Below are 26,893 nucleotides of genomic sequence, written 5' to 3'. Positions count from 1 at the left end.
ATTTCAGGAAAAATGACTCAGTAAGTTCAAAATGTTTTACACATTTAATTAAGCCTTACACTAACTCCAGTTGGCAAGCATGAGTATGAATCATGGAAGCTAGATCACAGGAGCAGCTCAGAGCAACACATGAACTTAAATGCTTACTCTGGGAGCTGAATAATTACTACAGCAGGAATCCAAGAGGAAACATTCTGCTACATAGGCAACACACTGTGGATAGGAAGAAAGGGGGGGGGGGAAATAACTAAGCACAGATGCTGACCAACCAATAGTAGTATGGGCATTAACATCAACCCCTTTTACAATCCTCAGCATGTCATCAACTGAAGCTGGAGCACTCATCCTCTATTCTCATTTTAATGTCTTCTACAAAAACTGTGTCCAAAAATGGATGGCACATCTAGCCCAAATACTAATAGGAAGAGACAGTGGTAATGCCATTAGCATGAAGTTGTTCATAGTTGGGCATGTCATTTAATTTACTCAATAGTTAACACATTTATTATGTGACACTCTTTTGAGTGATGCAAGACACTGCAGTATCCTGAGCTTCTTGAATTAAGTATATGTCCTATGATGCAATATTGATCTGAAAAAGAGACCTGCTGCTGCTAGCAGAAAAAGATCAAGTTTATGTAATGTAATCCTGGTGCTAACATGAAATACATTATACAGATACCCATATATTTTCCTGTTGTTCATAGGTTACCCATCCACAAGACTTGCGACAATTCACTGAGAAAATGACTGAGAAGAAACTTTTAGTATCTGGAGACCCAGGAGACTGTAAAACCGTGCAACAGGTGTCTAGTTTAGAAGGATCCACAACATGCCCATAACAGAGCTATAAATCACTTCCCATCAAGACATAAAATTTGAGACTAACAGCAACTTTAAAAGATATATAATATACCACTAGATCATTGCAGAGAAGTGGAAGCGAGATGTGAAGTCATTGTCCTTTGCTCCCTTCCACCATTTGAAGTTTTATAAGTAGATTGCAATGAAGTAATAAGTTACCATATGATATTAGTACTACTTATATCTCCCTCTCTATCGTCATTGTGCTGACCTGCACAACAGTTTCCCCAACCAATACAGGGCCCACAAGATCAAGGGCACTTGGACTAAGTGTCAAAGAGGCAAACTGAAACACCTCCACTTGCTTCTTGCTCCCACTCAAGTTATGAGGTTGGCACAGCAAAGGCAGTGTTAACATCCTGCAAGTCCTGAAGAAGACAGCACTGCATATTTGATGCTTTGTTCCTATTTCTTTTCCATCACACTGGTAATAGGACTGCTACACAAAATATCAAAAACAGTGATGGAAGCAACAGGAAGGCTACAGCAATGCTGTGTCCTTCCTCCCACTGTAACAATAACAAAACAATCAGTGATTGGGAAAGAGGTGAGCAGCTTTACATAACTTTGCCTTAGCAAACAGGCCTTACATCAGCAAAAATCATCCCTTTTACTTGCTTCTGGGAACAATGGTGTGCATTGCTGCTAGCACTGACCAGAGCCGCCCAATTTAGGAGATTACTGTCTTCTTTCATGGCCTTCCACAAAAACAGCTTAAAAATTCACCGTGTTCAAGACCTGCTGCTGCTCACTACCTCCTGCACGGCTTGCAAGGTGTCCAGCGATTGCTATAGCATATTTTCACTGTTTCCATCACTCATCTGGATCAAAGCTCCATCTTACACAGCTGCCCTGATGTTGACATCACAGCCCACTCAAAAGAGCTTAGTTTATTCCAGAGACCAGACATTTCTGATCTATTTGATAATATCTCCAGAGCAAAGGCTTATCTCCTCCTCTCTTGAAATACTCCATTCCCTATGAAAGATGTGTTCTGTGCCTCTAGTGTAGGTCTACAGTAACCCTACCAAATTTAAAGAAAATGGGTACTCTTTCAGTTTTCAACTAGAAGTTTTACATAGCATTACACATACTATGCCTAATTATTTGGCTTTGATCTCTTGCACTGTGAGGGACAGAATAATTAGAGCAGACAATGTCACTTGTGCACCTACGGAGAACCTAGACAGGGAGTTCCTTCTTGTACCACCAAACACATCTCAGGGTGGCTCACCTTACCCAGCACCTACCTGCTGGGGTGACATTCCCAGCACCAAGGAACAAAGACCACTTTTAGACCAAGCTGCATGTTGACAAGCAGGCCAGACCAAGGAAGCTGCCCTAGGGAAGCTTCTCTTCAGACTCCTTCAGCCCACCTCTGCCATCAACTCCCTCTGCAGGGCTGTGGCAGGACAGGCTCTGGGCAAAAATCAGGCCACAGAGGTCCACTGTGTCCAGCCCAGCCAGCAACACCACCACTAGGAGGATGAGGAGTGTTAAGCTTTTTTTTAGGAACAGAAAATAGCCTTCCTTCTCCCATTGCTCTCCTTCTAAGGAGCTTTCCAGGATGATTTGAAAGGAGGTGAAGAGACCAAGCATTTCAAATAGATTGTTTTTAGTTAAAAGCATATAAAACCACTCTTAACATTACCTCCCTATTCAGCTAGTCACAATGCTCGAGGTAAGCTTCAAGACCACAGCTGCAGCACATCAAGCAGGGCACTCTGCACCTTTAACGACCTGTGCTGTAACAGCCCTCAGACACCCTGTAGGGTGGGGAAATTAACAGGTACACTCTTCCAATATAAGGCAGAAACAATTTTCAGGTGACAGCCAGAGAGGGCTCAGTGACCTAACCAAGGCACTTTTGCTTTTTAGTTTCTGTCTATCAGCACCTGTTGTAGGAAGGATGATTCACATCCTTCAGTCTCTTTAAAAAGGAAAAACAGAAAATCATGTTAAAAAGCTGCTGTAATAGATACCTGCACAAGAGGTCTCTCAAATATATATATATATATTTTATTTTTTTTTGTAGAAGAAATACGTGAGACAATATACATTAAACAAGCATATTAGTTCTTTACAGGAAGCATTCCAGACACATTAAATAAGGCACATTCCTGGAAATAAGGTTTTCTTTTTTTTTTTTTTTAAAACAGTAATGTATTACTCATTCTGTTTTTATATTTTCTTCTGTAAGAGGTACTATTAAGTATTTCAGGTTTATCTCCTCACTGCAGATGAGAACTGAGAAACAAACTAAAAACAATAAAAAGAAGGTTTTACCTTGGTAAATGTTGAGGATTCCCTCGACTTCCAGATCACTGGAAGTGAGGAGTGTGATTGCTGCAGCGTATGAAAGGAACAGGCTATCTATTCAGGTTTTTAAACATGAATAAGCATACTTTAATATCATGTTTAAACCTCAAGGCACCACAAATGACAAAAGACGTCAATAAAAAGGTAGAATATTTTAATCATCCATCAAACATGCAACTGTTCATTAGTACACAGAATGCTCTGCTTCCACCCCCCACCTCTTTCTTTTCAGATCGGTGACAGAAAGAATCCTACACCAGACTAAAAGAACCCAGTAATCAGTCTGCTAATTACTGACTTCACACAAACAGCAATTAAAAAGGGAAGAAAGCAGCTACAAAACAGAAACAATAATAGTGAAATAACCATGAAGAAATCCAAGCCCACTCCAAATGACACAGATCTGAACAGTTAGAATTTGCAATTTACTAAGCTCCTTCCACACATTCCACCAGCTACTAGGAAGAAAATTAATTCTGTTCTAACTGAAACCAGGACAAGAAGGAAGGTAATTATAAAACTTTAGGGTTTAACTTCACATAACTACTAAGAGGTCATTTGATCATTTTACCTACTTTAAGCAACTTAGGTATGAAAACCTATGTACAGATACTGAATCAGTTTTGAATACCTGGGAATTTGCAGTTAACTTCACACAGGCAGTGCTGTAAAAACACCCACCTGCAACCCTAGACATCTTTATATTCCAGCTCCACACTTCTCTGGGGTGGATGTAACCCTCCATCCTCTGTAGAGGTGTTTATACAAGGTGAATTTCCTGACACCTGTTACAAATAACTGGCCAAATGATATAAAAACATCTGCTTAAGTATCCAGGTGCTCAAAGAACACCTTTTTCCCTTAATTTCCAAGTATGTTCAGAGCAACCACACAGTACAGATTTCACTTGCCACTAACACCCAACATGATATAACTCATGTGAAATTCTAGGAGTAACATATATGTGCAAGTACTGACTACAAGCCCTTTAAACTTGTACAAGTTCTGGGTTTGACTCATTTGATCAAATGTAGCCAGACAAGTTAATTACCCATGACTCCCCTTCTAGTCAACAAGGAAAACTAGGCAGGTCCTTGAATGAAATAAACTGTACCCTAAAGCATGTGAGTATTTCAAAACAGAAGCTTGATACCTACAATGACAACAGGATAACTCTGTGTCTAGCACATGAATTTGAGAATATACTTTAGTCGAAGTTGGTGGAGCTACCATCTGAGTTTCCCCATCTTATATCTGAAATAAAGCAACTAGAGAAAAACTTTTCTTCCAGATCAGCAATGTTTGTCTTCCTTCATTCATTCTTTGCCATATCACTTTTTCTTTGGGGAAAGTTATTCATAAACCTTGGAAATAGCTAAAAGAATATACAGGTAGTGAGTGGAGGTAAAGAAGAGAAGAGGATTCAGAGGAAGAAGGGGTATTTCAACATGAAATTTGTATTTCAACATGTTTTTAATGAGAGCAAACAGGAGTCAGCAGGAACTTTAGAGGAAAATAAAAACAATTGACTTTTTCAGTTCACTGTAATGAGGAATAATGGACTTCACCCTACAGCTACAGCCATCTATGTGTAAAACTGTAGTTTGTTTCCACTTTAAAGAAAAAAAAAAAAAAAAAAAAGAAGCACCACAGCTCTCTAGGAGGTACCATACACATCACAGAAACAGTTTATCCTTGACTCCAGGGACTTCCAAGTGACTCATCATTCTTGATGACACAAGGAGCTCACAGCTAACACACACTCTTGGGCAGGTAGCTGCCGTTGTGGGACAGGTTCATTTTCATGAGGGAATAGTTTTCCCACAGTTTTTTTTTTGTTTTTTTTTGTTTGTTTGTTTGTTTTTTAATCCTTGTTCAAAATCAAGCATCCTAACTCTTTGACAACTCACATACAGTTGTAGGATTTCTTTTCCCCATTCAGCATGACATTTGCTCAGTGATGACTACTATGGTCCAGTCTGTGAAGATTATTTTAAGAGCTTTAGAATGCAAATATTGCTACATACTGAGTGCCTGTCTGATTAACTGAATCAGAGTTGAGATTGCTTTGATGTTCACTTTGGAGTTAAAAAAAAAAAAAAAAATGTGGGGGAGAACCTCACACACAAAATTTCCCTGAACTATGTGAGTTGCACCATCCCACTACAGCAATACTTTTTGTATCATCAAGAAGAGAGGTGAGATCACTCCCACAACAAAGTCCTGATTCATTAAACACTTGAGATGACCATGGCCAGCACACATACGAGTCACACTTCAGCAGGAGTGACCATCAGCTGTAATCTGAGGCAAGGAAAATTCTGACACCTATTGTAATTACCAGCTATGTTGTTTCATAGCTAGGAACCCATCACACTTCCTCATTAGTGTCTCAGTGCATATTCACCCTGAATTCATTTTTGGTTCACCAAGATCAAGGCTTCTGAGAAACTGGATGTGTCAGCCGTCAAGAATTCTCTAGGTGTTTTAACACAGGTAGTCACTCACCGTAGGTCATCAGCATCTTCACAATAGCTGCAGAAAGTACAAAGTCAGTTGTGGAATAACCCTTCACCTCCACCAGGATGTTTTCTACATAACTAGATACAAAATGGAGCATAAACTGAGTTCAATATTCATCCCAGAACAAACTGCAGTTTAGCTTAAAAAAATTAGACACTGTGGATGAATCCCCCAAAATTTAAAAAAAAAAAAAAAAAAAAAAAAAAGTGATTTAAGATCAAAGTTATTACATATCAAACCCTCCATAAAAAATAAGTCTTGGAGATCCAAAAACCCCTTCAACACAAGAACACAAGAGTTAAACAACTTATATTGCCTTTATAGTATACTCTTCAGGAAACAAAAACGAGAAGGAGAACAGTGCCCATAATTTGCTTCTTAAATCTGTCACTAGTGTAATTTTGTAACGATGTATGCAAGGTCATCATTTTTCAGTAATCAGATGAGGACCTGCATTTGAGCTCACTCAGTATCTACATTTAGATAAAGAATCACGTGATCCCTGGAAGACTTGTACGGGTCTCTGTTTCAGATCAGCATGCAGCATAAAATCTGGACTCACAGTTAAAGTCATTCACTGACTAGCAGTCCTGGTGAACAAGTTGAAAATAAGCCATAAATGCACCCTTTCAGCAACATAAGTCAACAGCAGACCGGGACTGCATTGGAAAAAGGCATTGCCAACAGGTTGTGGGGGATGATCCTTCCCTTCTACCCAGGGCTAGTGAGACATCTTCAGTGCTGTGTCCAGTTCTGGGCTCTCCAGTCCATGAGATACTGAAGCAAGCCCAAAGTGGATCACCACAAAAGCGATAAGGAATGAGAGCATCTGAAAAAAATGGGGGGGCTGAGAAAACGGGGTTGTTTCACTATGGACATCATCATCATGGTAGCAGCACTAGAGCAATGAACATCAAGTCTTCACTGTTATGGGAGGTTTTATGCTGTCCTCAGTATGATCACAACACATATTTCTTCAGCTAAGAAATAATACCATCACTTCTATGTGTAACTTTAATAAAATCGTTAGTGTCATTAGAGTTTGGTCTTTCATTAAGATTCAATAAATTAATCTCCCCTGTGGACAGAGGCAGAGAGCCTGCCGTGCATGCTCTCCATGAGACAACTCTGGACACCCATCTTTGCTCCCTCTGATTTTATTGTTCACACTTCCATGACAGCATGCAGTGTCAGCAGAAAGTTGTGTGTGTTTTTGGAAACTCAGCCCAGGAGTTGACAGTAAATCCAGGTCCTGACATTTCCAGTTTTGCCTTGCAGATTTCACAGGGCAAAATCCAGAGGTTTTACACAGTTCTGTTTCTGGTTGGCTATCAGCACTTCTACTGCATCTCTCCCCTCTACTTTCCTGAAACTCCCCTACAAGCCTTCAGCTAGAGCATGCAAACCCCCACCCCACCCCGCTTGTAAGGGTGAAATAAGTTGAAGCAAAGTAACACTAACTTCAAATGCAGCAATTTCAGAGTGCTATGAGCCATCTTGCACATATGCTCACTGTCTAAGGATGTGACAAAGAACATTGCTGCCAACTGCAACTTCAAGGAAGAATTTAGATAGAATATAAATGCTTAACTTGGACCTAGACCAGACCACAAAGCACAGTGCCTTTAAGTATGTGTTTGTGCCTCTAATATGTGGTCAAGCTTATTATTTCCTATTTTGTATTTATATATATATATATATATAAATAAAATATGTTTATATATATTTAAATATTATATAAGTATATTTCTCTTTGACCAGTTTGTCAAAAAGAATCACCTTATGGAAAAACTGGATCCCACAAGTCTAAACGAAGACTTCTCCACAAGCTAGAAGTTCCCTCTCAAGGAAATTCCCATCAGCCAACTTGCTTGCCTTTGTGACAGGACAAGCAGTCCATGGTTTTAGGAGGGCCTGCTCGAGGAATACCTTGATGAGAGCAACCCTAAGTAGCCCAGGTACACAGTTCTAGAGCAGCCCTGTCACATGCTGCTCTGGAAATGAAACGTGCCTCAAACACTTGCTGTTTCCAAAAATCCCATTAATCAACTATGCCCTCCAAGACATTAAAGAACTTCTCCAACAGCAAGATCAACCCTCAGAAGAATATGAAGTACTGTTTCTATAATTCATTTGTCATCATCTCATCTGTCTGTACCATACATTTGATAAGAGAAACAGCAGGAAGCCTACGTAGCCTAAAGCAAGCTCATGACAAATGTCCTCTGAGCAAATGTCACCTATTGCATTACATGATTTCAATTCACCCCTTAAGTCATACTTCAATGGTTTATGGAAAAACTCTTTGAGATTGGGCACAGTCAGGATATCAGTAAGAGTCACCTCAGCTGCAGTCAGCTCTCTTCAAGAGCACTACAGTAAGATGCAAGCTTCATAGAAATAAAATGGGCTTACAGACTAAGCCAGCCAAAGTCTGAAATAACATGACAGCAGCAGAGGAAGGGGAGAAGAAAACAAAAAGTTTCTTATTATATTCTCTGTAGAACTATATAACAAAACCACACAGAGTGAAGTTCAGTGAATAGTGAGGGCACTTCTACATTTCACTGTCATATTTCGCTGCCAAGGATTTGTTAGTAGTCACCGTGTGCATGTTTTCTAATGCATAATTACAGCAGGTTTTTCAGCCAGGCATAAGGACCTCATTCCCATTTGAAACACAGACACAGCAATTACTGAAGTGGGAGCAGACATACAGGAGATAAACACAATTACAGATACCAAATAGCAAATTGTAATACTTAAAGCAGTAAACGCATTTAAAAAAAAAAAAAAAAAAAAAAAAAGAGAGAGAGAGAGAGAAACCTCAGTCCTGTTTTCTCTAAGTAATCATTAAACACTTTTTTTTTCCACCAAAGTTAAAACTTAAGAATCATAAGATGCATCCCTAATGAAAATTAACTAGGTTTAAATTCATTTAGGAAATGAAGCAAAAATAATCCTCCTAAAGCTCAGGAGTCCACTACCCAGAATTTTAATCCTCAGCAATATTCTGAAAAGATAATGTGACGAGGCCAGTTACCTGCAATTAATTTCAGCCCCCAGCTTTTTGAAAATAATTTTTGTCCTTTTTAAAATGGAAAAAGTGGAGAAATTTACACTTTGAAGTTATATCTCTTTCACAGAGCTCAAAACTGAGACTTTATTTCACTTTCTAACATTATCAGGTTGAAACTTTTCCTTTGGCATAGCAGAAAGCAAGAAAAACTTATCCTCTACCAAAACCCAAGCATCACAAAGGTAAAATGTGAAATTCCAAAGAGTAAGAGAAGCTTGCTGGAAGTTAGGAAACAGGAGCTTAGTGTTTTTAGAAGTGGCAATTTAGGGAAACATATTTGTAATCTCCCTTCAGCCCTGGAGAGATTTTAAGTCTCCTTTACTTTTTGAAATAAGGAAGTTTCTAATTATCTTTCAAGCACCCTTTGTTTACTCTACTCAGACCTGCAGAAGTACCTTTTACTGACACCTGTGTTCAGCAGCAGCCCAATTTATAGTCAAGTTTTATAGTCAAGTTTTGCACTTGGCTCATCATAATAATGAATGTTGATTTGTTCTCACTTGCTTTGTATCTTCTTATCACGTTCTATTTGGCATTTAAGATCTTTGAGACAATAATCGTTTTCCTTCAATTCTTTGTAGAAAAATAGCACAATAGTACAATGCTACAATAATGCAAATAATAAACTCATTAAAAGGTTAACTTGATCTTGTGCTGGAGGAAGTGCCAGCCTAATAGATGAACAGGAATGAATTCAAAGCTTAATAGCATATAGAGCTGATTAAGCAGGTACAATTCACAATACAGAAGCAGTGTTATGATGACAGCTACTCTTCCTGAAGCCATTACACAATTTTGTCTGCAAGAAAGATATAGATCTAGGGAAGTTGTGTGCCCTTCATTAGAAAGCTAGTAGAAAAACAATATCTGTAAAATAAAACTCTCTAGCCTCCAGTTAGATGACTATGACTAAAACCAGGTTGTTTCTTGCATCTTCAGGGCTTGAAGCATGCAGATATGAGAGAGAGAGAGCTTTTATTTCCATGAAGGCAAAGAGATGATATAACAGTTTACTAATATATGGGAGACAAAGAGACTTACCTCTTTTACAGGTTCTTCATCCAGGGTAACATCTTCCACCACAGGCTAATGAAAAGATAAAAAAAAAAAAAAAAGGAAAAACATATCGTAAATATACATTATTGCATATATAATATTGCATTATTGCATAGGTATGGCCCTAAGCCAAGATTTAGTGCAAAATGTAGTCAGTTTACATTTAGTCTGTTAAATCACTCCAAATTTGTACTACCACACCAGGCATGTTATTCCCACTTAACACTGACAAATTAACCTTTGAATCCAAGAGGATCTGCTTTCTCTCAGAGAGATACATAAACTAAGATAAAACTACATACTATTTGCTGAGTCTGCACATTACTTATTCAGGTGTCAGCACCTTTAGAGGTATATACTTACTCTATATTTACTATATTTATCTCTCTGAGAGAAAGCACATAGAACACTGATACTAAAATTGCTGATGAATTATCAAAGCTGGGTTTGTCATAGAAATACACAAGAATGAATGAAGAATTAAACCAGATTATTCATTAATAAGCTAAACTGGAGAACAAGAAGAGTATTTCTTGCTGAGGAGAAGAGAGAATATATGTATGCTTGGAAAAGATTTTCCAAGCACTCAAATTCCATGTGAATATTAACATTTAACTTTTCATGCTCAGCTCAAGTCTACGTGACAAACCCTTTAGGAAACAAGTTGAAAGATTAGAGCTTGAGAATGCATCCATTCCTTGGGAAAACACTTCCAAGGCTGTAACTTGCTACCCCAATCATCCAGCTTGAGAGGGATCAATAACTTTGAATAAGCACAAAGAAATTCCGGAGCCAGCAAATATCAGTGTTCTTGCTTACTTGTCAGACAATTAATGACCTCCTGAGTCAACAGGTAAAAGAAATAGGACTTTGTTCCAATCTCCCCTTGCAAAACATAATACAGAATATGCCGTCAACGCATTCCTCCTTATGAAACAATTGATTTACAATAAATGTTGTCTTTAATATCTGCAAGTCATTCACCCAAGTCATGCACAGGCACTCTTAAATGCATCTATTTTAAAAGGTTTTCTGGCATCAAGAGAGGGACGAGAAGCAGGTCCATATGTATAAGACAGCGGAACTGTCTCCCTCCTTGTCTACCAACTGTGAAAAGCTTCCGTGAAAAAGAACAACTTGCAGACAGTCATGAAAACATTTTATCCCACACAGACTCAGAGCCCATGACAGCTCCCTAGAAGGGGTTCAATCACAAATGTTTAAGCTGCAGCCAACTCATTAAAGAGTCATTGCCATCACCGATGGAAAAGATGACTGGTCTTCAAGGACAATAGCCCATGAGAGACAAAATTAATTTTTACGCTCCTTAACTAGATTTGAGCAAATGATTCTTTAGGAGAATATGACTTCCACAATATGACTTTAGAGGGTTATAAGTTCTAGCGTGTATTTAATGTGCTTAAAAGATACCAATAAATTAAAGAGACTAAGTGGTGCTTTATCTGTTGTTCTTATCTAAGCCACAAAAAGTTTACACCTGTAATTCCTTAATCATCTGTAAACTTTTTATAGCTGAAATCTTACAAGGACTGATCATCTCAATATAGCTCATAACTATAGTATTCCTGAAAGCAGGAAACACTAAACAAAAAGCATCTGATTAACTAACTTTGTAAAGGGTTAGTTACACTTGATAAGGAGACCCTTATAGTTTCATCCCTTTTACTGGAAAAAGGACAAAAATGCTCCCCAAGCAAGGGAGATGAAAGTGGAAAGTTGTCTCAAGCAACAGTCACCGGGACTTAGTGCAGAGCTGAGAGCTCATCCTACTATTCAGGGATGTTCTTCCCAGGGGCTGATACAGATAAAGCAATCTGGGCAACAGTTGAAGTGTTTTCTGTCTAGGGCATAAAGAAAAATGCTGGAGGAACCCACACAACAATTAGTTTTAGGATGGAGGAAGAGAACAACCTTGCACATGGACTTTGAATGCTGTGGTTAATGGGGAGGCAGACCTGGTTTTGAAAAAGAAGTGCGCAATTTCTCTGATGTCCAGTAGAGAACTGTTCATAACACATACAGCCATACAAGTCTCCTCACTGAGAAAGTGGCTCAACAAGGTGCCAGCTGACTACTTTAAATTGAGAAAAATATGCATTACCCAGATCTTGTCTGTTAGCACTCAGACTTCTTGCACAGCACAGATTGGAGCAAGAGGCAACACTTATTCAAGGGAGTGAATTACAGAGTGCAAATCTATCTGAGCTCCCAAACTATTTCTGAACCTAAGGATTCCACAACAAGCTGTACCAGTATTACACACTATAGTATCGCTTCTACTGTACTGCTCAGGTATTTAAGCTAACACTTCATACAAAAACCTTCTCCAGAGTTCAGCAACTCAGCTTTTAAGACAAGTACTGTACCTTCCCTGTAGCCTGGAAATTTAATTTACCTCTCCCTCCCACCCCCCAACCAAAATCCATTTCAGAGCTCTGGCCAAAGAGCTTGGGAAACCTGCAAGAGTAAACGAAACTCAGTAGTACAAGACAAACCCGTCCACACACCTCCCAAGTTTTACTGGTCTGTTTACATCACCTAGTACAGCCCTACAACCCTGCGCAGGAAACAGTTGGCTAAGAACACATCACTTTTATTGCTCTACTAAAGAGCGACAGAAGTGCTGGAGAACCCAGTGTGCCTGTCACTGCACAAATGACGATCCCTTCCTAGACACAAGAGTCCTAAAGCACAGGTAGCAAACACACTACAGGATAAATCATGAGCACGTGTACCACAGCAGCCAGGCAGTTATCACAGCGTTACCTGCCTCCAGTACGACCCTTTAAGCACAGCCTGGTGCTTCGAGGGGACGGCCGAGGGTCTGACTTCCCCCGAAGTTGTGCCGATGCCTACCCAGACTCAGGGATGCTCGGAACCCAAAACAGACACAAGGACCCCGGACTCCCCCCGATCTCAAGTCAGAGGCCACGCAGGCTGCCTTTTCACCACGAACCCAAGCCCCCTCGGTTTCCGACCCCGGCACAGGCAGGCTGCTACCCTCACACCGTGCCCATCACCGCGCCTCGGGGCTGCCCCGACGTCCCCCGGTCCCCTCCGGGTTTGGGGCACCAAAGAGGTTTCCGAGCCGGGAGCGGAGGGGGGTGCACAATGCTCGGGGGGCTCGGAAGGGAGGGTGGGGGTCCCCGCAGCCCCCCTGCTCACCTCCGTCTCCATGGGCTCCACCTCGATGCCTTTCCATAGCTCCAGCAAGTGGGCGATCGGCATGCTGGGCGATGCCTGCCGCGAGCCGGGAAGGGGGAAAAAAAAAAAAGATAAAATATAACAGAAAAAGCCGGAGGAGAGCGCAGCAGGAGGAGAGGATGGGGACGGTGCGAGGCGGCGCCGGGACCCTCCGGCTGCTCGGAAGGAGGTCTCGGAGCCCAGCCAGCCCTGGGGAGCACGGGGGAGCCCCGCTGCGCTGCGCTCCGCTCCTCTCCTCGCCGGTGCCGGGGATGCCGAGGATGCTGCGGCGCTGCTATGGAGACCGAGCGCCCCCGCCCCCGGGCCGGGCCCCCCCAGCACCGGGCGGCCCCTCCGAGGGGCGGGGGGAAATTTGGGGCCAACCCGGGGGGGCTCTGCCCAGCGCTCGGCTCAGTGCCAGGGAGCGCTGCTGGCAGAAGGACACGTGAAGTTTCCCCAGCTCCGCGTTCTGGTCTTAAAACACGTAAGCCAGGAGCTAAGTGCTTGTTTTCCCTTACTACGCCGCCTGTAGTAAGCCTCTTCCTCCTCCAGCTCTCGCAGCTTATTGCAAGCTTACTACAACTGCCATGACACACAGCGCCAGCCGCAGGCACCAAGGCCCCTGCAGGTGCTCGGCCAAACCCAGGGTGAAACGGGCAGGTTACCTCCTTCTGGCAACTTAGTTATCATTTCTGAAAGGCACTGCTGCTAAATAAGGCACTGTTCAAAAGAGCTGTTTCAGAGCAAATAGTGTGTGAAGTACATTTATCTTCTGTTCCACACTCCAAAAGCCACAGTTTATTTCCATAGCAGCAGTGCTCTTCACTCAGATTTGCACAGAGGAATGGTCAAGCAGTGTTCTTTCCCGGATTCTGTTTCAACTCCCTCTGTGTCCAACAGTAAGCTGCTGAACCCAAGATACCACACAGGGTTACGGGAGAATCAACACCTCACTGACCGCAATAGTAGGAGGCGCATCAAACAGGACCGTGAAGAGAGCTGTGCTTGCTTTCTAAAGCTCAGAGGCCTTCACAGATCAAATGGACACATTCCCACAGACATACAGAGGTTGTACATGATACCGTGCCATCTTGATATTTATAGAATCGCAGAATAGTTTGGGTGGGAAGGGACCTTAGAGACCACCTAGTTCCAACCCCCTGCCCCCAGACCCCATTGCACAAAGCCCCATCCAGCCTGGCCTTGAACATGGATACCTTCCAGAGTTTGGGCATACACAGCTCTGGGCAACTTCTGTGCCTCACCACCCCCATATTCAATAATTGCTTCCTTTATACCTAACCTAAATTTACCTTCTTTCAGCTTAACTTTATTACCACTTGCCCTATCACTACAGGACATGATAAACAGACTCTCTCCAGCTTTCTTGTGGGATTCCTATAGGCACTGGAAGACCACTCTTCTCCAGGCCAAACTACCCCAATTCCCTCAGCCTGTCTTCATACGAGAGGTGGTCCAGCCCTCTGATCATCCTCATCGCCCTCCTCCGGACCAAAGCTTTGTTTTAAAAAGTTTTGTATTTAGGTCTGACTTACAAGATTACATTTTAGACTTTGTGACACAAAGCTCAGGTGCCAGAGGCTGACAGCAGCAGTAAAGTGTCCGCAGTCAATGTGGAACAGCTGAAATTGGACATGCCCGGATAATCCTAGGGGAGGACAATCAAGGAAACAATCTGGGGACCACTGACACCTGCATTCAACTTACACAACAGGAGCAAGCACATCTAATACACAACTTCTTCACAAGGAGTGCAGAGGCAGGTGACCTATTCTCTGTAAACACCAGTGATAGGATCTGTGGGAATGGTGTCAAGATGAGGCAGGTGAAGTTCAGGCAAGACATCAGGAAGAGGTTTTTCACTGAGAGGGTGCTTGCACACTGGAACAGGCTCCCCAGGGAAGCAGTCACTGCACCAAGCCTGTCGGAGTTTAAGTGTTTGGATTGTGCACTTAGTCACATGGTCTAAACTTTTGGGCAGACCTGTGTGGTGCCAGGAGTTGGACCTGATAATCCTTACGGGTCCCTTCCAACTCAGGATATTCTATGATAATATTTTAAAAGTCTTTTCTAGCAGATTAAATTGCATATCTCAAGACAGCAATGTTTCCTTAAATATCTATTACTAAATATTGGAGTAATGTTAAAAAATTAATTAAAAAAATATTTTCATGTTTGTTTGGACAGTCTGAACATGCATGAGGTGAAAACAAAGGGAAGGCCAAATGAAGTCTTTCAATTCCTTTAGCATTTATGTTTTTGTTTCAAGTGTATGCACGTATCCTGGGGTAGTCTCACTGCACTCTTTCAGCACTGGAAGTTGAATTGGACTTAAATCAAGTATTCAAGTTTATGAAACTAACTGAAATACGTATTTCATATTCCACCCCTTACCACACCTGAAAAGAAAAAAAAAAAAAGTCTTCAGTTAAGAAACTCAGATAACGCAATTTTCACTCATTTCTTTCTCTTTCACTGCCTTTATGAACCACAGTAACCCCACTGAAGTCTATGACATATCTTTACTAGAAATTCTGCAAGAACTGAGCCTCCTTCACTAACAAGGATACCATTTTTCTTCTTGATGATATAAGTATTGCTCTAGGATCTTCATTCATAAGGAAAAAGCATCTTTGCACATTCACAGCCTCAAATTCCTAAATATTTGGCAAATTAAGTTCGTAATAGGAATGGGTATATTTGATCTACTTAAGAATCTGAAACAAAGGTTAATCATGTAGCACTAGAAATAATCGTGTCACTGCAAAACAATCAGTAACATTTACAGTAACACCTAATAGACAGCCAGGACTGATGTTCTTTTGGATGAATAGAGTAGCAGAAAAAAATCATGCTCCCCTCCCCAGATCTCTGAGGTCTACTTACGAAGATACTGGGTCAAAAAAGGGATGAAATTTTACAAAATCAGGAACAGTCCTCTTCCAAAAATATCACCTATGGGTTGGGATAAACAAATAGAAGGAGGGGATGGCAGAGGTGGAATATCACAGAGGCAGAATATGTGAGAGGGAGGAGATGAAAGTCCAAAGCAATTTGTCTCCAAGGACACACAATAAATCTGGTCAGAGAAAGAAGTCATGGCTAGAAATAGTTATTTTTTATTACTATTTTATTTTAACCTACACACACACACCCCAGAGAAGTTAGTTAACCGCAGTCAGTTTAGTAGCAGAAGTAATAATTGCAGATATACTAACTAGGTCAAGAATTGCACAAAGATTACTTAACTTGTTTCAAGAGTATAAAAGCATTTTTATCTTCTGTGTAACAGAGCACTGGACTACTTACATGGTGGTTTTTAATCTATTTTTACCTGTCTCCTGAGTACTAGCTAATGGCTGCTGCCAGATGCAGAGTGGGGGATTAGATACATCAATATCCTGCGGTGTTATGGTAACTACATGGGCAGGAGATGCACAAATACAGAAGAAAATTTCTGCAGTGTTATCTACAAATTGCATCAAGACACTTGACACTTACAATTTATACCTTCACTGCTTTCAGAAGATGACAAGTACTATTTCCCATTTGAAACACAGAAGGGAAGACATGCAGGCAAAGCATTACTTTTTGTTGGTAGCTTAACATCTTTTCTAGGCTCTTAAAACCACACACATGCACAACTCCTCTTCACTCAAAGCTTGAACTACACAGCCTGTCTAAAAGTGTTATCCGAACATACAGTATGGCTGGAACGTACTAGTAAAGCCAGTGGAAATCCTCCCTGCTTCAAAGGATTCCCAAGTCCTGCTCCACAATCAAATACCTATTCCTGCTTGCCACAGCATGAATATCGCCTATTATTAGGCAGGCCACACTGATACCAGCAGCATCTGCCCAACTTTTCAAAAATGTTTTCTGTCAGCCCTCCGGCCAAGCCAAGCCTCCTTTGCTGCACACAGCTTTCTACAGCAAAGTTGAGACACCCAGTCTGTTCCCTGCCATGCCAGCAAAGCTTCAGCTCCAGGTTCAACACCTCCCAGGTGTACAACAGGCACAGGGAACATTTGTTTAGAGGAAGGATTACTGTGAGTGCTAGCACCGAGAAGAGGTCAGTTCTCCCAAGTGTCAATATCACTGGACACTAGTCATTTATGGTTTTTTTTGGTGGGGGCTGAGAAGCAATAACAACAGCAACAAAAACCCATGCCAGACTGCTAGGGACAAAGAAAAAAACAAAAACAAAACAAAAAAAAACACTCCCTTCCCTTGTCCACTTCAGCTATTTCACTAGAGAACATCCAGCCATTTAAGTGCACCTCGTGCCATTTTGGCTGCCTAAAGGCTCCAAGAGAGCCTTGAATGCTCAACTTTGAGATGCTCAGACATAGACAATTACTGTAATCTCTCAAGCTCTGGTGGAGACCCATCAGTAAAGGATCAGTCATGCTGCAGTTACTGCACAGTTGCCTAAAGCAATGCATACAGAGACCACACACGAGCAGAACCACAACAGCAAGTGGAGATGTCCGAGCACATCACAGTAGACCAGCACAGCCTAGTGCCCATAACTTGCGGGCAAGGGTATAGTAAGGAAGACCATAGTCCTATATTATCTATCTGTACACTCTGGGAAGCATATGGATGAAACTTGCTGTGTGTGACCAGTTTCCTATAGTCTATGCAATTCACCTCTGCTCATATCCAGTTAGGCCTGTATTCGGGGGATGAAATCCACCAGTGGATGGATAGATGTCAAATGCCAGAAGTAAGCTGGTAAAAGTAGGGCAGTTTAAAAACTACACAGGAACCATGCATCACTATGATGGATGAGTGTCTGTTGCCTATGCCCTTTTTATGAGACTGATATAAAAACAAAATGATTCTTCCTGATTGAAAGCAGGCAAACAAACAAGATCCCCCACACTACTTTTTTTTCCCTGAGAGCAGATGTTGAAATGCTTTGAGCTCATTACTAAAACACGATGACTACAGTTTCTCAGCAGAAGCTGTCTTGATTCAGTGCTACAACATTAACTGCTTCAGGTTCAGCATTTGAATGTTCACCATCACTTGTGTGCTCCTCTGCATGCTCCACACAACACTTACACATAGCTAGGTGAGCAAGGTACAGGGGAAAACATTGCTTACTCCAATATAAGGGGTGTCCCTCATGCTATTTAATTGTGAATTACAGACCTGATCATTGCTGAGAAACCCACAGCAAACTGGTGGCAGATAAAGCATTCAACAAAGTAGCAGGCATCTCTTCCCTGCAAAGCTCAGAGCTAAACATATGCAAACTAATATGGTATTCACTGTCTCTCCCGAAATATGAAGTGCTGAACATGTGAGAAGGCCTACTTAATTCGTGCCCTTTGCAGCACTATGGCTTGACCACATGTACTTAATGAAGAGGTCTAGACTGAACAGCAAAATCAATGCTTAGAGAGCAACAGTGGTAATCAAGCTTCTTCAGTTTAAAGGCTGACAGATTGGTATTACCAACAAACAAGCTCCGGTGCAGCACCACTGGCTTAGATTAGGTGCAGTGCAAGGACTGGCCTCGACAGCCAACACAGAAACCAGAACAGCACAAAGCAGCATCACATGGGACCTGCCAAGGCCAGTCTCTGCTGCCCACTCTACTTGAGTGCCACTTACACTAAGCCAGGTGGTAACTGTTTTCTCCAAGGTCAATTAGGAGATCTGCGTCGTGCTAGCTCTGATGGGCCCACAGGGTAGGAAAGCCAGGGCTGATTTACTGCCAGTTTACCCAACAGCAAGAGCTTGTTGGCCTCCTTGCTGAAAGAGAAGCAAATCACTGCCAAAGCTGAGCTGCCAAGCACAGGACAGTCTTATCAGCTGCCTCCTGTGCCTAATATGAGATTAAGGGACTCCTGCGGCAGAGATGCTGACTTCTGGAAGCTTTCAGTCAAGTGATCCCTTACACAGAAAGCCCCCATGCAAGCTCCTGGGATATTCCCCATTGAAGCAGTACTTCTTGTTACAGTGAAAAAACACCAGTTAAACAGGTGGCTGTATTGGCAGTAGAGAAAATTCTCCTTCTTTAAGAGCTTATAGTAAGTATTGTGACTTAATCTTTTAAGGTCACAAGTACAGAATAGACCATTTTCCCCCAGATAAGTTGCATAAATCCTCAAGGAGCAGCTCAAAGTGCAGTAGGGCAAAGACTTGAGGGGCATACCCAGTCACTATTGCAGCAGCAACACCTTGGCTGATCGAGGGAGCTCCAGCCAGCCAGCAACATGTGGCCCCTTTCGGAAGGGGACCATAGGACAGCTCCAGCATTGTTCTCATGACAGAATGCTCAGGAACTAGGATTTTCCATGCAAACTTTCACAGTTCCCCATTCCCAAAAAATATTCAGTGTCAACCCCCTCCCCAAAAAGCCACCTGGAGTTGACATCTAAAACCTGGCATTACAGAAAAAAAATTTGGTAAGTAGCCCAGAAGACACTGGGATAGCAGAGAAAGTTAAAAAATTAAAAAAGAAAAAAAAAATGCCTGGGCACATATGTAGAGAAATATCTGGAGACTTGCAAGCAGTACTTCTCAAAAATAAAAGCCAACAAGAGTAATGTTTCTGTAACACAGAAGATTACATACAAGTCATAGAAATTCAAAATAATTTCCCCAATAACTCTGACACAGATATTTTAGGTAAAGGAAGACAGGAATCCCAGCTCTGGGCACACTTGCATTTAGAGTGTTTTAAAAGATTGCAGAAGAGATGCACTCCACTTAAACAGCATCAAGATAAAATAATCATAGATTAAAGCCTTTACAAAAGGAAAAGTCAATTTCAACACCAAGGAAAGCAGCAAAGCATCAGGCAAAGAATTATTATACATCTATCATTATACATGATGCTAAGTGACACTTAAATAGAACATGCTATATTCACCAGTTGCCCACTTCTCCTTCAGTGTGCCTATCCAGGCAGATACAACAAATTCCCTCTGCATTTAACCGAAGCATGAGCTTCTCAGCAGCTGCAGAGATATTTGCAGGAGCAACAAAGTAACAAAAAACAGCCATTGTGAATATTTGTGTGGAGGCCTCCTGGCTTCAGCAGGGCTCAGGACACTGCTCCCTCAAGTTACTTCAATACCTGCTCACACTGCTCAGCTCTCAGGCAGTAAGTCGTGAGCTCACCCACACAGAAGAAGAGTAAATGCAGCAGTGATGGGAATCATTGTGGCTGGCTGGGGCTGTACAAATTCCCCTATGAGGGATCTAATCTACAGGCAGGAAACTAATAGTCTGTTCAAAATAAACAGAACCAGCCTGCCAGTATTACAGAAGCTTTGCTGCATCAAGCGTCCTTAGCTCTGAAGGGGGACTGCTACCTCTCAAACAGAAGCAACAAAGAATGAAGAAAGCATAGAAATAAAATACATATGAAATCAAGGATTTCTTGCCCCAAAAAAAAGTATGATTTCAATGCCTCCAACCAGCTTCATCTTTTTGAAGATGACCTTAGCCTGAAAATGAGAATGTATCTAATAGAATTATCCCATCCCTTGCAGTACTGAATGTAGCTTCTGCCAGTTTTCATAAACATCACAGGTGCTAAGCATCTTATTCTGGCAGAGGAAAAAAATTACTCAGAAAACCTATTTTTGAGTGAATTTCTTCAGTGTTTTGAAGTTTAAACATGCAAAACATGGTAACGGGTTGTTGTTGTTTTTTTTTTCTTCTTCTTTAAAGTGTGTCATGCTATATTTTTTGATTACTATTCCTAGTGAACACCACCAGTTATTTTTCCAGACATGAGTGTAAGATCACTGAGGTACAGTCTTCAATACCTGAACTCAATAAATGAAGTACTTTACAAAGGATAAGTGAAGTTTTTTTAGACTGTAGTCCAACCTGCATCTATTAACCGCACAATTCCAGGAAGATTTCCCCCCTCATCACTGCAGTTGCTGTTCACAAAGGCGGCAGTTGGAGGAGATTGCTAGGGACAGCAAGCTACAGCCCAGAGCTGTATCCTGTCATGCTGTGAAAGCAAATGGAAAAGCCAGGCTTCTTCCCCTGCCTCAAAAACAGTAAGGAAATAAGGTTGTTCAAAGCCATTTTCTCACCTTCACAGGTCACAGCTCAGCAGTACAAAGTCTCCAGAAGCCAATGGTGGTACACATCCACATGTACCTCACAGAAAAGGTTGCAGCCCCATACAACAGCAGTACAAACTACAAAAGAAGACCCAATCAGTGGAGTGCTCAACCTGCACTAATTTACAGCTCCTTGTTAACATAGTGAGGGCCACCTGGGTGAGGACCACCCATCATCAGGCCTCCACATGATTCTGGGTTCTATTGGGGAAGGCAAGTATTAAATCTTTAGTACTAAGAATGCTTTCTAGGGGTTTCTGGGCTGGAGTTTTCCAGAATAAAAGTTTCCTGGGATGGCTGAAGTAGTTGCTTCTTTGCTGCATCAGCAGCACTTCACTTCTTATGGAGCTAGTTGCTGTTGGTTAGCTACAGGTCCTGGAGCATAAAATTTTAGTAATAGTGACTTATAGTGATGTTGGTCCTATTGCTAACAGTGGTTATTGAAAGAAAGAGGATGTAATAGAAAAAAAAATCACATCTAGCAAAACAATCTGAGTTATTGATTTATGTTTTCCTTTGTATTTTGAATATGATTTACTTTGTATATGTTTTCCTTTGTATTTTGCTATCTGATGACGTCAGGAAGCTCTGGTAGAATTCATAAACTTCAGTTCCAAGTTCTTCACCTACAGAAAACACACTAGCAAGAACTTGGAAAAGATTTGAACACTTGATTTACTGAGGCCACTGAACTGAATGAAAACACCAAAGATTTGTGTTGGTCTTGTACATTTCTTGTTCCAATTTTGTCTGTTTTCTTGATTCTAAATAAAATTAAGTCTACAGTAGAATTTTATATTTGACTTATGTTTGTTGTCCCCTTCTAAATTATGTTTTCTTTGCTCTGCTTCAAGAAACATTATGTCACTAGCTTGTTTTTGTATTTCTCAAAAAAAAAAAAAAAAGTAATTTGTGAACTACTGCATGAAAAGCAAAAGCCTGACAAATTGCTGTATGAATAGCAATCAATAAAAACTTACTCGTATTGGAAAAGAAACCCAGTTGTTCTACAAGAATAGAATAACTTATCTTATGTAATTATTAAGGCAGCCTTCAAGAAAACGTCAATGTCTTATGCACAGGAGAGCAAGTGGACATGACTATCATCTGACCAAAGGCTTAACAAAACGAGACAATGTTGTGGTTTAACCCAGCTGGCAGCCATTTACTCACCCTCCACCCTCCCTCTCTGAGATGGGGGAGAGACATGGGAAAGTGAAGCCTGTGGGTTGAGATAAAGACAGTTTATTAAGACAGGACAATAATAATAACAATAATAATAATGATGATAATAGTACTACTAATAATAATGTGTACAAAACAAGTGATGCACAGTGCAATTGCTCACCACCCACTGACCTATGCCCAGCCTATCCCCGAGCAGATAGCCCTCCACCCCAGCTAGCCACCCCTATACACGTATATTGTTCAGCATGATGTCAGATGGTATGGAATACCCCTTTGGCTAGTTTGGGTCAGCTGCTTTGGGTCTGTACCTTCCCAGCTCTTGCTGCACCCCCAGCCTGCCTGTTGGCAGGACAGAGTGAGAAGCTGAAATGTCCTTGGCTTGGTGTAGGCACTGCTCTGCAACAATTAAAACATCAGCCTGTTATCAGCACTCTTCTCATCCTAAGCCAAAACATAACACTCTACCAGCTACTAGGAAGAAAATTAACTCTGTCCTAACTGAAATCAGGACAGACAAGAATTAGACTGGTGAAGATTTAAGACTGTTTGTAGCATTTCTATAGCAGCACTCAACCAGGGAATGGAGTGTGACAGCAATCAAAGCTAAACCAAATATCTTAGCTTTGACTGTGAAAATGAAGGACGATTTTCTTTGCAAAGAACAGAATTCTGCAAGAGCAGTTATGCTTCTGGATTTCAAAACAAAGCTCCCTTATCCTTATTAGAGCCACTCAAACAGACACATGGAGTATATTGCAGGCTCTGAGATGCTCTTACCCACTAGACCTGCAATTTGCTTTTCAAGGCTTGGCAAGCTCACGTAAAACCAAGGTAACTGAAGAAAGAATAAGAACAAAAGGTTTAAGTTTAACTGGATTGCAGTTTCATTCAGTCCTTGAACAGCTGGTAGAAGTCCCTCGCAGTGTTTCCAACTATCTTCCATAAACAGTAAAACAGTGCAAGGAATAATTCCTCTCTCCTTCCCCAACATAATTTAACGTATCCACACCCATGTTCATTCTCTCAGAGGTGTAGTGTGTCCCCACGTGAGTTTCATTACACTCAGGTGTGTCTTCAGGGTTTAACTCCCTAATCAAATTAACATCTAATTAACAAAATGGTTGCCTTCAGCTGATTTTTGAGGCTAAGGCTGGGAATTAACCCTACAGGTCCAGCCATTCAGGTTAGAAACCAGGAGGCATTTCTTCTCAGAAAGAGCAGTCAGGTGCTAGAGTGGGTTGCCTGGGGAGGTGGTAGAGTCACTGTCCCTGGTGCTTAGGGACAGGGTGGGTGACATTGGTGGTATGGGGATGGTTGGGCCAGGTGATCTTGGAGGTCATTTCCAACCTTAATAATTCTATAGTTTTTATGATTCTTTTCAGCTAACCTGGACCATCTATAAGAACGTCACTGGTAAGAACTTCAGGGCCTTCATAATGCTGTCAGGAGCCTTGTGCTCCTCACTCCAGGAAGTCCAAGTTCCCCACAGTGCCTGTCCCCTTGACCTTCTCCAGCAGCAGGCTGCACTCACCCATTTGCATCCAGCTTTTGACCTGAGTGAGCTCCTACTTCCACCTCTTCAAGCTCTGAACATTGATGTGGCATTTTCAAGGGACACCAGATGAACCTGCTTTTACCTTCTGATTCCCAGGTGGACTGTCTGGTACCTCCTGTAACAAGTTCACATTCATAAGCCAACAGAACCTATGAAATGTTTCAATAAGAGATGTGTTCATATATAAGTAAGATGCTCAGTCTCTTTCATCCTTAAAAAAAAAAAAAAAAAGAAAAAGAAAAATGCACTTTCAAATTTCCTGGAGGTGTTGAGCTCAATGAAGGGGAACTGGGTTCTAACTTATTTGCAATGCAGAAGAACGATATTTCTCATAAAATTAAAAAAGTAATAACAGTAATAAAAAAACACAGGAGGACAGAAAAGATAATGTATAATAAAATAATTATAGAATAATGAGTCTCCAGATTGGCTGACACATACCTATTACTGTATCTACAGTAGGTAGGAGCTTACTCCTACCTTTTTTTTTTTTTTTTACTCATACCTCATTCTATGAACGTGTCTTCTAGAAAAAGAGGTGCATTGCAGAAATTACCTTTCCTTTTCACAACTGCAGATCTGCTGTCAACTTTTTGCCCTGGAGATACTTTAACCCACACTTCCTACTCTCCACACCCAACAGTGTCCTTAATTGTTATTCTTTGAGTGGAGGAACACCTTGGTCTTCTTGAAAAAGCTGCTGAACCTTTCATAAAACAACTAAGAATTCTCTGAGATGTAGGAAAGAGGCAATTAATATTCCATGTCCTGAACATTCAGCAGATGGATGGGAGTCCCAAGACCCAGTCCTATCAGAAAAAATCAATGTTGTGCAAAGGGAAACAGTGATACTAATAGTTGAAACGACCCAAACCAGATGGGTCTGCCAGGCCAGGATTCCCAGGAGTATAAGGAAATGCAGATCCTCTGGAGCAAAAAAGGGAGCTAAAAGAAGGATCCCTACACCCTGAGTATTTCACCCCCTGAGCTAAACCAAAATGTTGTCCTGTAGGGAAATTCTTATTTGTGCTGCCCTTTTACATATCATTTCTTTGCATTCATCTTTACAAAGCTATTTTTATCTTCCCAAATCATCAGGATCTCATGCTTTATTTAGCATTAATTGAAATATTTTTCCACCTTTATGCATCACAGGTATTGCTCTATCTCACAGATCCTCAGACTGTGACAGACCGAAGCTGTCCTAATTTCAGTCTTTGATTAACTTTCCTAAGTAGTCTTTAGACAGTAATGTGTCTCTGTGGTAAAAGTATGATTAGTCTATTTTAGCCTTTAAAATGAATTTTAAATCCAGGTAACATCTTGGGATCAGAGCGTCTTGCACCTAAATGGTTGTACAACGTTTAGGATAGCTGCATGGACAATGAGCAAGAATTCCTGCCAAGTACAGAAGGACCCTTAAATCCACAGTTCAACCACAAACAAGTGAATTTGCTATGAGATCAGTGTCAATGTTCTTAGGTCTTGGACCAGTTTTATATAAGCACAAACTTTCTTTGAATTTTCCTAGTAGCTCTAAGGCACAATAAAGGAAAACTATGCTTAGAATTCCTCAAAAGATTTTAAATTTAACAATTTGTCGGAAGACTATACAAACAGGACTTGAAACTGAAGGAAAAAAATTCCTCTGTCAGGTAATTTAGCATTTTCAGTGTCAGCCACATATACAGCGAGGAAAATGCAGTAAGTTTTAACAACTTGCTTGATTTCATATTTACATATATTTGTACATATTTATGGGCAGCGTTATACGCGGTATTTTTTTATTATTTAAGTAGAATTTTTATACGACAGTTTGAACCCCCTGCCTGATTTACAACTATATGTCATCCATATTGAACTGAAATACTGTGATAATTTGTTATTAAAATAAGAGATATTGGGGAACCACTCAGCCACAGATATGAACGTGTAATAGAATTATTGGTCCACCCAAGAGAAAATGTAGCATTTAGCTACAGATTCATATTGTCTTGAAGACCTTTTCTGATAATTAAGTTTTGTCTTGAAAAGAACAAAGTTCTATTAGTGCAACGAGAAGCTCATGCTTTATTTCTTTCCTGTTGGAAGAATATTCTGCACCAACCATTGAAAAGGTAGAAAGCTGTGTGTATTTGCTCAGGTGCTTCAGGATATTTTTGCTGAAATAATGACCAGACCTCATGGATAATCTCCTAAATATGAAGGTCTCATGATGAATACAAATGACCTCAGGGGCCACCTCTGCAGCCCAGACCATCTGAGTTTTACCTCTCACTTTTAAGAGCAGAGGAAGAGAAATCAAAGCTCTCTAGCAAGCTAGACTTGTGCAGTGAGCAAAGAATTGTAGCTTTGCATCTGAACAAAACTGGTTAATAACTTTTGAGTGTTTCAGCAGCTCGTGTACTTCTATGAAACTTTGCAATGCTTAATATTCAGATATGTGTTCTTTGGTATCTTGATTAATGAAGTCGGTATGCCTGTGGTTATCTAAGTACCTAAGTATTTCTAATTTTAACACCGTAATGATGGCTGACCTATGTGTTGTCTACTGTGAATAAAGTTCCATTTGTTTTAGCTACTTCAGTTGTGAATATAAATTTCAGCTTGTAAACTGTTCTTAAAACCTAGCTTTACTTTATAATTTGCTGTTTTTCAAATGCTTCTACTGAAAATGCTTCCAGTGCTTAAATGCTTAAAGTAATGGCTGGCGTAAATGTTCTAGAAATAATTACACACCTATCATTTCTATAGGTCACCAGTACTAAGTCATGTCTTTAAATCTCTGTTCAACCTAGTTAATTGGAGTTTGGAAAATATTCATTTCTCATGTCAGGATATTCTGACTTCAGTAATAACTGATAAAGTTTTCACTGCAGTAAAACCAGCTTCATTTTAACCAATAATAAACCCTCACAGTAGCATGTTTAATATATATATATATATATATATATAAAATTGTTGGGCAGCATGTAATAAGGA

At 40.9% G+C, this 26,893-nt stretch overlaps 1 protein-coding gene across 2 annotated transcripts in view; it reads right to left on the bottom strand.

Moving 5' to 3' along the window:
• The window catches only part of RPS6KA2 (ribosomal protein S6 kinase A2), a 293,034-nt gene extending 271,741 nt beyond the window's left edge, over positions 1-21,293 (bottom strand). Inside the window, exons 1-3 of one of the 2 annotated variants that reach the window (XM_013099223.5) lie at positions 21,139-21,281; positions 13,028-13,102; positions 9,827-9,871 (exon numbers count right to left, since the gene is read on the bottom strand). In XM_013099223.5, the coding sequence (XP_012954677.1) occupies positions 9,827-9,871; positions 13,028-13,090 (108 nt within the window). In that variant the 5' untranslated portion in view covers positions 13,091-13,102; positions 21,139-21,281. Of the gene's footprint in view, positions 1-9,826; positions 9,872-13,027; positions 13,103-21,138 lie in introns of both variants that reach the window. The other variant, XM_021272261.4, reaches the window with a different exon arrangement.
• Positions 21,294-26,893: the final 5,600 nt, after the last annotated feature.

This window comes from Anas platyrhynchos, chromosome 3 (assembly GCF_047663525.1).
Source record: "Anas platyrhynchos isolate ZD024472 breed Pekin duck chromosome 3, IASCAAS_PekinDuck_T2T, whole genome shotgun sequence".
Lineage (NCBI taxonomy): Eukaryota > Metazoa > Chordata > Aves > Anseriformes > Anatidae > Anas > Anas platyrhynchos.
Note: the sequence above shows the minus strand (reverse complement) of the source record. Positions and strands in the feature narration are given on the sequence as shown.